The 16867-nt window shown below is 40.4% G+C and overlaps 1 protein-coding gene across 1 annotated transcript in view; it reads right to left on the bottom strand.

The window, feature by feature from the left end:
• The window catches only part of PTCH2 (patched 2), a 95108-nt gene that overhangs the window by 11518 nt on the left and 66723 nt on the right, over positions 1-16867 (bottom strand). The window contains exons 8-19 of the mRNA XM_070745774.1: positions 16112-16259; positions 14463-14594; positions 14193-14348; positions 12052-12144; positions 11827-11952; positions 10595-10713; positions 9148-9550; positions 7019-7331; positions 5122-5264; positions 4689-4869; positions 3528-3811; positions 1417-1554 (exon numbers count right to left, since the gene is read on the bottom strand). Coding sequence (XP_070601875.1) covers positions 1417-1554; positions 3528-3811; positions 4689-4869; positions 5122-5264; positions 7019-7331; positions 9148-9550; positions 10595-10713; positions 11827-11952; positions 12052-12144; positions 14193-14348; positions 14463-14594; positions 16112-16259 — 2236 coding nt within the window. The remainder of the gene's footprint in view (positions 1-1416; positions 1555-3527; positions 3812-4688; positions 4870-5121; positions 5265-7018; positions 7332-9147; positions 9551-10594; positions 10714-11826; positions 11953-12051; positions 12145-14192; positions 14349-14462; positions 14595-16111; positions 16260-16867) is intronic.

A 16867-nucleotide genomic window follows, 5' to 3' on the forward strand; every position in this document is an offset into this window, starting at 1 on the left:
ACACTACTAAGTAAATAATAATAATAATAATAATAATAATAATAATAATAATAATAATAATAATAATTATTATTATTATTATTATTATTATTATTATTATCATTTATTAGATTTGTATGCCGTCCCTCTCCAAAGACTTGGGGCGGCTCACAACAGTAATAAGAAACAGTGTAACAATGAGACAAATCTAATAATAAAAAATATATTAAAAACCCCAACAATTAAAAACCATACATAGATAGTGAGGGGATCTAATAGGCCAGTGAAGGCGAACCTATGGCACGGGTGCCACAGGTGGCACACGGAGCCATATCTGCTGGCACATAAGCTGTTGACCAATCTCAGCTCCAACGCACATGTGTGTGCCGGCCAGCTGATTTTTGGCTCACACAGAGGCTCTGGGAGGGTGTTTTTGGCTACCAGAAAGGCTCCGGGGGGAAAGGGGAAGGGTGTTTTCACCCTCCTTTGGCTCCAGGGAAGCCTTTGGAGCCTGGGGAGGGTGAAACACGAGCCTACTGGGCCCACCAGAAGTTGGGAAACAGTCCGTTTCTGGTTCCCAGAGGGCCTCCGGGAGGTGGGGAAAGCTGTTTTCGCTCTCTCCAGGCATTGAATTATGGGTGTGCACAGTTGCGCATGTGCAATAACATGTATGCATGCTCTTTCGGCACCCGAGGAAAAAAGGTTCGCCATCACTGTAATAGGCTGAATTACTGGATCAGTTCTTGTGCCTAGAGTCGGGTATCACAGACGGGAAGGCAGAAAGCCTCACCCGGAAATGATAATTCTCACACTAGTTATTTCAAAAGGAAAACTACGTTCCAATATAAAATAATCCAGAAAGATAGCCAACTATCATAAAGTAGAGTAGATTACATTCTATTCTAACCATCCAAATTAATTCTAGACAGTACAAATCAATTCTAAACTATGATGCTAATTCATTAGTCCTATTCTTTTCAGGCTGAATCTAAATCTGTTTCTTCATTGCTTATTTGACCCTTATGACAATCATTAAGTGTTGTACTACACGATTCTTGACAAATGTATCTATTTCTTTTATGTACGCTGAGAGCATATGCACCAAGACAAATTCCAAATCACACTTGGCCAATAAAATTCTATTCTATTCTATTCTATTCTAAACAATTATTTTATTTATTTTTAAAAAGCTTATATCTGCAAAGTTTAATGATACTAAACTACTTTAGATTGATTACCCAGTTAATGCATAATACCTAAGAGGTTAGTTTTGGCTCGCACACTAGCCGTAACTAGCTTAAAAGCGTACTAAGCTTAAAGGTAATCAAGCTTACCCTGTTGTGCAAATGAGCCACTGCCATAGTGAAGCATATTACATTATCACAAGCCATTAAGTCTTGTAGCAACGCAAATGTTCTTATGGAATATCTTACTTACCAGAGCTACATGTACAGTAAATTCAACGCCAATGCCTACAGAAGCAATTAGGATGACCACAGGGATTGCACTCAGTTTGATGCCCATCAAGCCCATGATGCCAAAAAGCTCAACTGTCATCATTGCCAAAACAAATACCTAGATATGAGAGAAATCACCATGAGCAGAGCATTTAAAACAGGCAAACCCAATGGAAAAACAGAATGCTTATGAATACAAAGCCACATCTATGATGCATGAATAATGTTCCTTGCTGAAAATTTGGAGCAGCTAAAGGTTTAAACACATATTCTGAATACAGAAGGAATTGTCTATAGCAGCTATCTGTAGTTTAAAAAAAAGAAAATTAAATGTGTGCACCCTTTATGTCTTTAATATCCTTTATATAATAGCTGCTCTTAATTGCCAATAATTAATTAATAAATAATTTCATGTTGTTATGGATATTAATAAACCATAAATATGAAAGCCCAAAATGTAACTATCGTGAAAATAGAGTAAGAAGGATAGGAATAATGAGAAGAATTTTACGAGGAATAATCTCAAAGAGTTGCTGTTGTGGGGAAAATAAGAGGCGGAAGGAATTTTATGTACAGTACATTGCTGCCTTGAGTTACTTATAAAGTAATGAAGACAGGATAAAAATCTAATCAATGCATCTAACAGGCTAGATAATGAGTACTTAAAATTCATTGTCAGCCATTAATCTTCCATAAACAGAATATCTGCCGAACTGTTAATATGACAGAATGCAATATTTTTTTTAAAAAAAATAACAACTACTTCTTAAGCAAGACAAAGCAAGAATATTAATGCAAGGCTGCAGATAGACATCCATCTATAATAATGGTTGAGGAGTGTGCAAACTTCTGGTAAAGTGTATTAGTTGTAAATAAACTATATATTAACTTAAACATTTCAGAACTATAGAAAGAAAACTGACGACAGAAATAGATTTGGTTTTTGTTGCAAAGATACAGGCTGATCCAAATTTTATATGACAATTGGCATAAAAGTATGTTTGCATGTGTGTGTGTGTCTGTATGTGTCTGTACAATGTGAACAACCAAAATAATTATTTATTTTGCAACCAAAATAAATTATGCAAACTATACGTATTTTCACAATTATTGGAAAAACCGAGTGTGTGAAGAATTGTAATTGTTTAGAACAGGGCTCCTCAAACTTGGCAACTTTAAGACTTGTGGACTTCAACTGCCAGAATTCTGGCTGGAGAATTCTGGGAGTTGAAGTCCAGAAGTCTTAAAGTTGCCAAGTTTGAAGACCTCTGGTTTAGAATAATATTTTGGGATAAAAATTAAAGCTTTTTAGAGTATTGTATAGATGAGTGTAAAACCGAGATCGAAAAGGAAGAGCAGTAGGACACAGAAGGAGAATCATGGAAATAGTAGAAGTCCTCTAATCTAGGAAGCTACACACAATTTAACCTAAACTGTTGACTCTTGACTTACGAGGGCTAAAAATAATACTGATTTTGCAGTCAACTTGACAAACATACATACATACATACATACATACATACATACATACGTATGTATCACATGTATCACACATGTATCACATGTTATATAAATTGTAACCGGAAAAGGCAGGGAGAAGCCTCTGTGGGGCCTCTCTAGGAATCTCCTCGAAGGAAACAGGGCCGGAAAAGGCAGGGAGAAGCCTCTGTGGGGCCTCTTTAGGAATCTCATGGGAGGAAACAGGGCCGGAAAAAGTGGGGATGGGCCTCCATGGGGCCTCTCTAGGAATCTCCTGGGAGGAAACAGAGCCGGAAAAGGTGGGGAGAGGCCTCCATGGGGCCTCTCTAAGAATTTCCTGGGAGGAAACAGGGCCTCCACCCTCCCTGTGGTTTTCCCAACCACACACATTATTTGCTTTGATTCCTATGGGAAAATTGTTTCTTCTTACAAACTTTTCTATACTTAAGAACCTGGTCACGGAACGAATTAAGTTTGTAAGTAGAGGTACCACTGTACTGATTTTGCAGTCAATTTTACAACCATATATATATATGCTACAGCAGATAATGTTCGAATGTAGCAATTCAACATCTCTGTTGTTCCCAAACAGCCATACATGAAAATACTTACAATAATACTGGCAGTCCAAGGATTGAGTAGCAGCAGGGTGCACACCAGAAAAGTGCAGGCCAGCACAATGCTGATGGCTTGCAGAAGCCAGTGGCGCAGGCCAATGTACTGCTCCCAGAAGAGGAATGGATATCCGCTGGGGTAGCTAAATACTCCACGTGTCTGGGCCACCTCGTCACAGATGGCACGCACACTCTGGATAGCTGCCACAAAGTCCGATGTGTGTCGAAGGCCATTGAGGTAGAAGGGGAACTGAGCAAACTCCAGAGGCTGTGCAGCTGGGACTAGAGGAAGCAGAGGCAGCCATTAAGGAAAGGTGACCTCCTCTCCCCTCTTGTTTCTAGGGCCCACAATTTAGTTGTCCCCCTTTGCCCATAATGCCCACCATATTATGAAGTTAGGCAGATGATTCCATTTGTGCAGCTTTGTGGTATGATGGAATGGGATTTGGTTTCAAATAGATGAGATGTAATAGCAAATAGTATTGTAAATCTGTATAATGATATTGAAAACGTCTATATGAAAGTTTTCCAGGTGATCAAAGTAAAGGAGGCAGCATTTTGTTGGATGATAAATACCGAATGTAAATGTAAATTTCTCCAGGTCCCGTCGACCAGACAACGTCATCTGGCGGGGCCTAGGGGAAGAGCCTTCTCTGTGGCGACCCCGGCCCTCTGGAACTAGCTCCCTCCAGAGATTTGGACTGCCCCCACCCTATCTATGTCACCAGGCATGAGGCAACTAGCATATGCCCCCACTTCTGACCATTAAAAGTTATGTGTGGGTATGATTGTAATATTGAGTGTTGATTGTGTATTACTGCTTGTTTTAAGATAATGGGTTTTAGCTATAGTTTTAATTATTAGATTTGTATTTATATTCTGTTATTGTTGTTGTGCGCCACCCCAAGTCTCCAGAGAGGGGCGGCATACAAGTCTAATAAATTATTATTGTTGTTGTTGTTGTTGTTGTTGTTATTATTATTATTATTATTATTAAATTCATTATATTGTATTGTAGATTGAAGATATATGATATTACACTTTCTAAAAGTGGAGAAAAATACCCCACCCCCCAAAAAAAGAAAAGAATGGGACTTGGGTTGAAACAATGAAATGTGGTAGAAAGCTGAATGGAAATGGAACTTTTACAAATACTCACTTCGAAGATTTTCACCGGTAGCATCATATTTGTCATGGATCCATTCCAGGGGTGGCGGATAGAAGTTGGCCTGGGAAGCAGCAAAACCAAGAGGGTCATTGCTCACCCACACTGTCAAGCAGATGTAAAAGATATCAGGGGGAATGATCCCATTTTCATCAACCAGACGGCGAGTTGTCAGCTGTGGGGCAGATGGAAAAATGAAGGAATTGAGCAGGATAAAACTCAGATCTCCAAAAGAATGTAGATCTTGGGTGTCCCTTCAAACCTTTATTTCTAAGAAACACCCTTCAGATAACTGCCAGCAGGGAAACACTCCTTTCCCTACATATATTTTTCAGACGTTGTCTTCTTGCGGTTATTATATTATTCTTTTTTATGGTTCATCTATCCCTTCTCCCTACCAAATTGCTGAGCTAGTCTTAATGCTTACTTGATTTAAGTTGAAAGGCTCTTTCTTGTTGGCCGTCTGGATAAGGAGTTTATAAGCAAGAACACCATCTTCCGAACCATTCCGATAATTTTCCCTGGTGATGCGCCCGGATTCCCAGTCCTGATCAAAGGCTGCCTGTAGATCTGGCATTCAGAAAGTATAAAATTAAATGAGAGCTCTCCAAGAGATCTGTCCATATTTAGCACCTCCCCTCTTCATATCATTGTTCTTATGCTTTATGACAATAATTCCAGGCAGGTTGCACAGGAAGGGATTTACTGACTCTGAACCTGTACATACAAAGTGTTTAATACAGCTAAGCAATATGTGATTATTACCCAACACCTTAGTGAAAAAATAAGAACAGTACAACATGATTAATATCTGCATCAACAAATGTTTTAACAGTGGGAGAAAGAAGAAGGAAGACACTATTTTTCTAGCTTTCATGAAAATATTCCAGCAGGTAATTCCCTACTCTCCACTTACTGCTTAGAACAATATTAAGTTTCATTTCTAGGGGGTAGGAAATACTCTGTGATTATGTATGTCCTATATGGGCAGCAGGACATACATACAGATCACTTCTGTGTTCAAATAAACACTGCCAGCCTATGTTTACCTCTGTGCAAAATACAAACAAGCAATTCCTTATGTATATATATATACATAAAAAAACATATAGCCTCTCCCTGGTACAGAGCTGAAGGGATCAGGTCGGGTGGCTCAGCTGTTAATTCTCTGCCTTACAAGGCAGAAGCTGCCGGATCAAATCCCAGTAAGGGTGGGTGGCTGATGAGGCCAGAACAAGGCTGAAATGGTGCCATCCTAGTCTCCCTTAATTTTAAAATTTCAGCAAAAAACATGTGATACATATACAGTAGTCCCTCGCTATACCACGCTTCACCTACTGCGGCTTCACTTCATCGCGGGTTTCTGAGGAAGCCGATCGGCAGATTTAAACAGCCCGCCGAACTCGATCGGCAGGTTTAAAAAAAAAATCTAAAATTGTAAATACTGTATTTAAATACTGTATCTAAAATAAATACTGTGTGGGAAGGGATTATAAACACTTTAAACAATGAAAACTACCAAACAATTACAATATAAATACTTAAATAAGTACTATCAGTCGATAAATTCCCCATCGCGGATTTCACCTATCGCGGCCAGGTCTGGAACGTAACACCAGCGATAGGTGAGGGACTACTGTATATTGATTTTTAGTATTTACATCTTAGTACGTTCTAATACTTTCAGGTGGGAAAACATCCAAACAACCAATTCCTATATGAAACACAGCTCTGATAAAAATGTGGTTGGGGTTAAACCGTCTACAGAAAGATCTATTGGAGTTTCTGGTAGCCTAGAACACATCTTATATCCTGAGTGCAGTTACAAAATAGAGATTCGAACTTTTCCTCCCGGGACACATCTTGTTAATAAACAAAGTACAAAATCCGGGTTGCCCCTGAAATACCAGTAGGTTTACACCACGAGTGGGCTGCTAGCCAGAATGCCTAATTGCGCTGGCTTCTGCAGCTCTGGAGGTACTGTGAGTTCGAGCGGAATTATGGTTCTGGGCCCAGGCAGGTAAGCAAAATCGTGCACGGAGATGAAGTTGTGCCCATGTTCTGGCGGAAGCAAAAAACCTCAACGGAACACTGGTGCACCTGCGTCTCCGTGCACAGTTTTGCTACCTGCATGGGCGCAGAACCATAATTCCGCTCGAACTCAAAGAGGCAAGCCCAATTAGGCGTTCCAGCTAGCAGCCCTCCCCTGGTTTACACTCAAAGCATCCTGCAACTGAGACCTGGAAAAAATCCCTTTCGACAGCTTTATAGAGACCGAGATTACAGTCCAAGAAAAGAGTGTTGTTCCAGAGAGATTAATTCACCTTGTAGCCAATCTCGGAAGTAGTGCAGCCACATCTTTGGCAACTGGCGGTTCTCCTCACGGACTACATACTGGATGGCAGCAAAGGCCTGATGCAGGCTATACAGAGCTTCCTGTGAGCTTGGGTAGTCAAAGCCTCCGTTCGTTACCACAAACATGTTGTAAAAGGAGAAATACTTGAATTGGGCGGAAATGAAGGCATGCTCCTTTGTACCTCGCGGTATAATATCTGTCAGATAGAGTCCATCATGCACCTTGGTTGTACCATAGAGGCTGAGGCCCAGCAGGGCTAGGAATAGAGCTACCACAATTCCCTGAAAAAGCAGAAGGGAAAAGTGTCAAGACGGGTGTGAACAAACAGCATCCCCTTTGCCTAATCCAGCCTTTTCTCTTTTGTTTATCAAGAGATTTGGCCCATTTAGTTCTCTGGAAATTTTATATCCAGGTTTGGAGATAATGATGCTACTAGAAACCTTGCCCCAGGTACAATCGTTATCAATGCAAGCTTAATTAATTTATTAATTTATTTTTTAAAAAATATATTTTTATTAATTTTCACAGACAAACATTACAAACACAACATATGACATAAAAAGGAGCTACAATCGCTCCGCTCAAGGTAGAAGTCTTCATTGTACAGAAAAAAAAGTACTTATTATTGTTTGGATCAATCCAGAGAATATTTAAAAATATCTACTGTATTACAATTCTCCATGTAAAAACACATCTAGTGATATATTAAAGAATATAAAAAACTTAATTATGAGTTAAATCAAAATGAAAAAAAAATCTGTTACAACTCGCTATGTAAAAACGCATCTAGTAATATATTAAGGAATATAAAGAACTTAATTATGAGTTAAATCAAAATAAAAAGAAAATATTACTTTATATCATGAAACATCACAATCTAGTTAACTTTTTCTATTATGTTTGACTTTACCAATATTTCAACAGCCTTATGTACTTTTTATTTTATCCCACCAAATATATACCATCTGCCAAATATTGTACAATTTTTATTCTTCTTGATTATTTAAATTTAATTTATTAATTAATTTATTAATTGCATATGTATGCCACCCCTCTCCAAGAACTCTGAGATGAAGGTGAAGATGAAGCAGACAGAAAAGGTTTTGCATCTTATGATGCTCAAGGGCAATCTATGGATGATAAAATGGAGGAAGCCATTGTTACAGTTCATTCAACTCCAAATACTTTTTCTATGTATGAGATGAAATAAAGGCATTGTAGCATCTCCTTCAGTACAGATGCGCCAGATGAAACATCTGCAATGTGCTTCTTACACATTGAACTAATTTTTTTTAAATGCTCCAGGAAAGGAACGAGAAAAGCCTGCAGGCTGGTTATTCTTAATCCCCTGGTGGGTGATCCTAATACCTGACCGAGTTTGGTGTGGTGTGAGTTGCCCTTCAAACCTAGCCATTTTATCTTAATTGACTTAGTTCTCATTTTGAATTGACTAGATACAGAAAAGGATCAATATCTGCTATGAAAAAAATATTTCCCTCTTTTTGGGCTGACTTGGCAAGGCACAACCTTACTCAGAGTCTCAGAAGCACACAGGGAAATACATTGAAATTTGGAACAAATCGTATGATTGGCTTGAAAAGAGGAAGCAAAATAAAGCCATAAATATTTCAGTTAGTAGCTTAAATGTGATGATTCTCAACTATGTTAAAATGGAACAAATATATCAATGAATAATAATTAAATATGTAAATGGAAAAGACTATATAAATATGTTACTGGAAAAGATTACATAAGCATGAATTTACTGTCGATATAAATTGTATTATAACCCTAGAGGTTACGTAATGTAGTTGCATGGTATTGTACTGTTTTGTTTTGTCTATTTTCTGTCTGTGTGTCTAACTTGTTGCTTTTAAATGTAAATCACTTAATTTTAAAAAATTAAAAAAGAAAATACATTGTTTGCAAAGGAATCCAACTTTCATTTCAAGTTGGTTGAGATAGTTGGGGAAATTTCGTTCCCAACTGGCTTTACTCCTCGAATCGCAAATTTGTGTCCAGGATGACAGTCTTTTTTTCCCTACATAGATCAAGATGCTTCCCCCCCCCTCTTGAGAATGACTCTGTGCTGCCTACCTTAGTTTGGCTCTGCAGCAGGATGGGCGCATATCGGTCACGAGCAAAGCTGGAAAAGTTCCACCGACAAACCGGCAAAGGCACACATTCCTGGGCTCCTTTGCTTTCATCCAGCTGTGCCAGAAGATCCCGAGTGGAACTGGCAGGAGTGAAGATTTGTGAGCCCAGAGGATTGGCAGGAAGGAGAGTGGAGGGAGTAGTAAACACATGCTGCGTAGGTGGTAAAATAGTGACTACATGTCTCCCAGAGGAGTCACACTGAGTGAAAGCCTGCACAGTGGTAGTGATGTGTGTGCTGGTTGCCAGGGCTGGATGGCCGTGGGGATAGGTCGGTGTGGCGTGGTTATCATTCACATCAGCATATTCTTGTGGTTGGATCTGGATGACACGGGCAGAACAGAGGCTGTGGGAGGGAAGAAGTCATTGAAAACTGTTACAGAAAAGGCAGGTACACAGCTCTAGATTTTCATGCTGTAAAGCAGTGTTTCCCAACCTTGGCAACTTGAAGATATTTGGACTTCAACTCCCAGAATTCCCCAGCCAGCGAAGTCCAAATATCTTCAAGTTGCCAAGGTTGGGAAACACTGCTGTAAAGATACGTTTCCTAGACTTAATTTTCAGACTCCGGAATGAAGAGGAAGGACAGCATTCTCCCAATCATTTTAGATCCTGCGTGTCAATTTTTAAACTTTAGTTTTTAAGAGATACAGTGGTACCTCTACTTAAGAACTTAATTTATTCAGTGACCAGGTTCTTAAGTAGAAAGGTTTGTTAAGTAGAAGCAATTTTTCCCATAGGAATCAATGTAAAAGCAAATAATGTGTGCAAACCCATTAGAAAAGAAATAAAGGCTCAGGATTTGGGTGGGAGGAGGAGCAGGAAGAAGAGGAGGAGGACAGTCGCTGCCGAAGGAAGAAGGAGAGGTGAGGGGAATCAAAAAAATCCAAAACTTTAAGGCTTAAAAAAAAAAAGAGGGAGTCTGAAGCGGCGAAGAGGAGCACACGTCTCCCATACACCCGGCGTGAGGCTTCCTCCCATACACTGCGCCAGAGAGAGAAACCCAGGGGGAATGGCAGGAAACTGGCCGGGCCTTTGTGTCGCTCTCAAATTTCCTGGGAAATTTTTCTGGGCTCGGGTTCTTAAGTAGAAAATGGTTCTTAAGAAGAGGCAAAAAAAATCTTGAACACCCGGTTCTTATCTAGAAAAGTTCTTAAGTAGAGGCTTTCTTAAGTAGAGGTACCACTGTACATTTTTGATAGGAATAAAACTCATATCTGGCTTTTGGAAGCTTTGACATTTTTTCTTAGACCTGAATTTGATTTTCTTGACTGTATGTAAGTGCTTTTTCAAATTATTCTCCTCTCTTGGAAGCCTGGTTTGTCAGAAAAAGAATTATGGCTATTCAAAGAGGTATTCGTTTTCACCCCTACCACCCCTGAGTCAGTACCTGTAGAAGCAGCAGAGAATATCAAGCCTCTTGTTTTCACGCCTGTGAAGATCCAGACTCAAAATGGCCGGAAAAATGAACAGCACCATGGCAAAATTAAAAACCACCACTACTGCAGCCTGCAATAAACAAGCAGATTTCTCTTTTTAAAAAAGCAAAGTTCTCATTGAAGATTCCAAAATCTTGAATTGTGGAAGCTTTTAAAAATATGAGAATTGAGTTTTCTATCACTAGTTCCCTTTACATGAATGGGGATCGTTCTGCTTTCAGAAACACCAAAGGACAATTGCACATTTATGAAAATCATTTGCTGTTATGTGTAAGAGTTTTCTTCACAAATAGACAGTCCAAGGGGCACACTATGAAATGGAAGGAGATATTCTACTCTTCACTGTGGTTTCATTCATATGGAGAACTGCTGCCATCAGTAATAGCATTTAGAGGCATAGAAACATAGAAACATAGAAGTCTGACGGCAGAAAAAGACCTCATGGTCCATCTAGTCTGCCCTTATACCATTTTCTGTATTTTATCTTAGGATGGATATATGTTTATCCCAGGCATGTTTAAATTCAGTTACTGTGGATTTATCTACCACGTCTGCTGCAAGTTTGTTCCAAGGATCTACTACTCTTTCAGTAAAATAATATTTTCTCATGTTGCTTTTGATCTTTCCCCCAACTAACTTCAGATTGTGTCCCCTTGTTCTTGTGTTCACTTTCCTATTAAAAACACTTCCCTCCTGGACCTTATTTAACCCTTTAACATATTTAAATGTTTCGATCATGTCGCCCCTTTTCCTTCTGTCCTCCAGACTATACAGATTGAGTTCATTAAGTCTTTCCTGATACTTAAGACCTTCCTGATACTTAAGACCTTCCACCATTCTTGTAGCCCGTCTTTGGACCCGTTCAATTTTGTCAATATCTTTTAGGTGAGGTCTCCAGAACTGAACACAGTATTCCAAATGTGGTCTCACCAGCACTCTATATAGCGGGATCATAATCTCCCTCTTCCTGCTTGTTATACCTCTAGCTATGCAGCCAAGCATCCTACTTGCTTTCCCTACCGCCTGACTAGAATAAGGCAGAATAAAGATTTGGCTCTTACATAAAAGCAGGGGAAAGCAGCAGGAGATTTCACTGGTAGGTGACTTCTAAGGTCCTTTTTAACTTTGGCATACTATGACTCTATAGGCACATTATAGGAAAGCTGTTAGCAGAGGAGCTTACCTGTAGAGAGAAGGCACGCAATGCAGGGATAGGCACAAGGGCAGCCATGAAGAAGGCAATCATGTTATTGACAGACGTGAGTGCCACACTGGTGCCACTACGCCGTAGGCATTCACCAGTCCGTTCCTAGGTAGGAAATGTGAAAATGAGCAACACAAATTCAGAATGGATGGAGGTTACAACTGGCAGTGCACAGGATCCCAAAATCTAGACAGGTATACTCACCTTGATAGGAACATGCTGACTGGTCTCCGTGAAGGCATGTGCTAGCAAGAACATGTCATCCACGCCAATGCCAAGCGCCAGGAAGGGCAGCACCTGTACAGGTCAGGATGGAAATAGAACAAAAGAGATGTGATCAGAACCAATCCAACTTTTCCAAATGTTTGGAGAGATGAAAGCAGCATAATTTTGGAGCCCCAAGAATAACCCCAAGTTTGAAATACTCTCTACAACTCAACATATTCATAATGCTGTGCTAGGATATTGGATTAAATTCAACTCATTGCGTAAGGTTGAAAAATCTTAACAGGCTGAATAGCAATCGCAATAGCACTTAGACCAGTGATGGCGAACCTTTTTTCCCTCGGGTGCCGAAAGCGCGTGCGCACACACTATCATGCCTGTGTGAATGCTCACACCTATAATTCAATGCATGGAGAGGGCAAAAATTGCCTCCCCTGCCCCCCCCCCCCCACTGGAGGCCCTCTGGAGGTTTCCCAACTCCTGGTGGGCCTGGTAGGCCCGTTTTCACCTCCCCAGGCTCCAGAGCCTTCCCTGGAGCCCAGGAAGGGAAAAACATTTTCCATATCCTCTCGGAGGCCCTCTGGAAGCCACAAATTCCGTACCAGAGCCTCCATGTGAGCCAGAAATCAGTTGGCCAGTGTGCAAATATGTTCTGAAGGGCAAAGGCTCGGGTGCTGTTGTGGTTAGCTCTGGCCCAGCTCCTGCCCCAAGGAATGTGCAGGTGGATGTAGGGGAAACATCCACATGTCGCAGGCCTGTTTTGCTCCCGATGGAATCTGCCAACGAAGCCTCCTCTGACCAAGGAAGCGTGATTGACAGTGAAGAGGGGAGTTTGGCAGACAGCCCAGGAGAAGATCAATCATCTGTATCATCCCTGGATTTTGAACAAGAATTAATGACACATCCATGCATGCGTAGAGTGATGCATAGGAGACAACAACTGAAGGATTATTACAAGAGAAAATGAGGCCACCTGTGGTTGGGTGGGGCTGCTGTAATTAGTGCTACAGATAAAAGTGCAGCTTGGTGTTTTAGCCTCATGGCAGTTTATCTGATTCATTGTTTTGTCAAGATCGTGGTTTTTGTGCTGTTCAAGATTGTGTGTGGACTCTCTGGACTTTAGAATTGGACTCAATTTCCCATTTATTGGGTGAGCAATTGGATTGCATTTAACCTGTGCCTTGTGTGTACCAGAAAATCCCTTTGACATTTAAAAAGGGAGCTGTTTCTGTTTTTCTGTTTATAAAAACTTTTGGGTTTTCCTTTTACCGTGTGGTGTGTGTCTTCCTGGACTAATTACCCTATAATTATAGGCAGTTGAAATACGCCGGCAGAACAGGTGCTAGCAGATATGGCTCCAAGTGCCACCTGTGGCATTCGTGCCATAGGTTCACCATCACTGACTTAGACTTATATAATACTTCACAGTGCTTTTACAGTCAATCGACCATATCAAAGCAAAAATAGTGACCACATTGGTCGTCATAAAACTGCGACTGGTTAAAATACAATAAAATTGGATAAAATAAAGAGAATTTGGATAAATAAGTTAAAATACAGTATAATATGCTAAAATTGAGTAGTAAAACATGAGAATATAACTCATGCAAAGGATTATATTAAATAGATGTAAGGTACTGATATAAAATATTCTTAGGTGAATTCATCTCCTTTGCATGCCACCCTAATATGTTCTATAAAACGTATTCTCATCTGAACAGCCCTGACTATAAACTTAACGGTTCTAGAAACTACATATATATTTGTACCCTGAAGAAAGTAAGATAATTGTTTATTACAGTCCCAGTGTATGATTTTGTCAAGTAGGGGACTTTTACAGTCTTCTCTAAGACTGGCTGGGGAATTCTGGGAATTGAAGTCCAGATATCTTCAAATTGCCAAGGCTGGGAAACACTGGTTTACAGAGTCAGCACATTACCCCCAACAATCTGGGTCCTCATTTTACCAACCGCAGAAAGATGCAAGGATGAGTCAACCTTAAGCCAGAATAACTAATGTTGCAGATTAGGAAGAAAAGAGACAATGTAGACTGAAAGGTTACAATTTCTTTTTCTTTTAAAATCAGGGAATCTGGACCTCCCAAATGGGGGGAAGCGTACCTGAGTGGTGGCTGCATTGAATGAAATTCCAAGCAAGGAGCAAAGTCCAAGTCCTGCTGCTACTGAAAGGGCAACTAGGAGGACTCCAGCCAGGCCCACAGCCCCCTGCGATTTGGAGCAGTCCCAGCGCAGCAGGGTGACGCAAGCATATGCTAGCTGCAAAGAGATGGGAACAGACATCTTTAAGGGTGAGAGTAGGAATATGGGGGAAATATCCACTGTCCATAATTATTGTGAAATAAATAAGGAGGGAAAGAAGCTGCAACGCACCATTAGCAGGTAACCGCCAGCTACACGGATGGTGCTCACATCCGAAAAGGACTTCATGATATCACTGAGCGTGGTGGTAGAGAAGGCATGAATAGTCTGAGAATAATTTGAAGGCAGAGATTCCTGGGCCACCTGGAAAGAGACAAAACTGGTAAGACAGTGCATCTAAGAAAACACTTTATTTATTTATTTATTTATTTATTTATTTATTTATTTATTCTTTGTCCAATATACAATACATATGAAAGAGAATAGACAATAAGACAATATAAAGATAGGAAGTAAAAAAGAAGAGAAGTAGATAGGAAGAGGATATATATAAAGGATAGAATATATAAGATAAAAGGGATAAGGAAAGACAATTGGACAGGGGACGATAGGCACATCAGTGCACTTATGTACGCCCCTTACTGGCCTCTTAGGAACCTGGAGAGGTCAATCGTGGAGAGTCTAAGGGAGAAATGTTGGGGGTTAGGGGTTGACACTATTGAGTCCGGTAATGAGTTCCACGCTTCGACAACTCGATTGTTAAAGTCATATTTTTTACAGTCAAGTTTGGAGCGATTAATATTAAGTTTGAATCTGTTGCGTGCTCTTGTGTTGTTGCTGTTGAAGCTGAAGTAGTCGTTGATCGGAAGGACGTTGCAGCGTATGATCTTGTGGGCAATACTCAAATCGTGTTTTAGGCGTCGTAGTTCTAAGCTTTCAAGGCCCAGGATAGTTAGTCTATGTAGAGATGGGCTGGTAAGGTGGAACAGTGACATGTGCTCGTTCCCGTAGCTCCGAGTGCTAGCGGAGTCCAGCGCAATTATGCTACTGCACCTGGGCAGGTAGCAAAATCGCACACAGACACGCAGGTGTGCCCATGGGGGCGAGCACATGTCACCGTTCCACCTTAGCAGCCCATCTCTGCTTGTACTGCTTTGCCGACATTCATTTAATAAAGCAATCATTCTCATAAGATATGCCTAGGATGCTCACAAACAACCTATTGCTCTAATTGTGTTTCGTAAAAAACTGAAGCATTTCCAGGAAAATAAAAATCTGCCTCAATCATCCTCTTGCCATTTCAATTTATTTATTTACTATGTATATGCCTCCCTCTCCAAAAAGGACTCACGGTGACTAACAATAGTCATAAAATACAGAAACAACAAAATATAACAACAGTAACAACACAGTAAAATATGTGTGTCCATCCTAGAATCCACTCAAGTATAATAAATCTATTGTCGATACTTTATGTATGGTCTCTATTTAGCCAAGCATTTTGTATCACTAGATAAAAGTTCATTGGATGTCAAAGAGATTTTTAAGCATGGTTTACCTTGTATATTGCATATCATATATTCATATCATATATTCAAATCTTATCCTGGGCAATAATTGGTGTTCTTTTTTCCTTTCTTGTTAAAGAAAAAAGTCTGCTTAGTAGTATTTACAAGCAGTCATACACAAACAGTCAAACATAATTTATGTTTGTAAGCAAGTACAGTATTGAACATAGTTTTGCATGCTATATAATCTCCCCTCACTGACACACATTTGTGCCTTGTTCTGCATGCCTCTTTTCAACTCTCATTCCATACTTGCATCACATCGGACAGCACATTGGTGTCATTGCCAGAATAGCCGTATTGGCACCTCACCTCAACGAATTCCCGCTGCCAAGCCTCCAGCACAGCGGCAGCCTTCTCCTCGCTCCAGCTGATATCATGTATCTCATAGTCATCCCGGTAGTGCTCGTAAAGTTGTCGTGGGCTCATCAGCAGGAACATGCTTTGCAGGGCTTCAGCTCTGGAGAAAGAAAAATGGGCTTAGAGACCCCCTTCTTCTGCCTAAACTCTGTTGCCAAAGCATTTTACACAGTCTGAGGTAGAAAACAGGAATTCTGTCATCACCATCAGCTCTTTCAGAAGTTTATTTTCAGCACTTCCTTTCAGTCCAAGCAAATGACTCATATACACATCTAAACGTAATACAAAATGAACAATGCTGCAATGTCCTCCATGTCACCTACTGCTCCAAGCAAAATTAAAGTGGTTTGGTTTTGTCAGCTGATTGGTTTCCAGACACAATTCAAAGTGCTAGTTATGACCTATAAAGCCCTGCATGGCAACAACGGACCAGATTAATTACGGGATCGCCTCCTGCCGCATGAATCCCAGCGACCGGTCAGGTCCCCCAGAGTCGGCCTTCTCCAGGTCCCGTCAACCAGATAATGTTGTTTGGCGGGATCTAGGGCAACAGCCTTCTCTCTGGAGGCTCCAGCCCTCTGGAATCAGCTCCCCCAGAAATTTTTATTACTATTATTATTTATTGGATTTGTATGCCGCCCCTCTCCACAGACACAGCATATAACAATAATCCAATACTAAAAACAGTTTAAAAACCCATTATTATAA

The sequence above is a fragment of the Erythrolamprus reginae genome, chromosome 3, assembly GCF_031021105.1.
Source record: "Erythrolamprus reginae isolate rEryReg1 chromosome 3, rEryReg1.hap1, whole genome shotgun sequence".
Classification (NCBI taxonomy): Eukaryota; Metazoa; Chordata; class Lepidosauria; order Squamata; family Dipsadidae; genus Erythrolamprus; species Erythrolamprus reginae.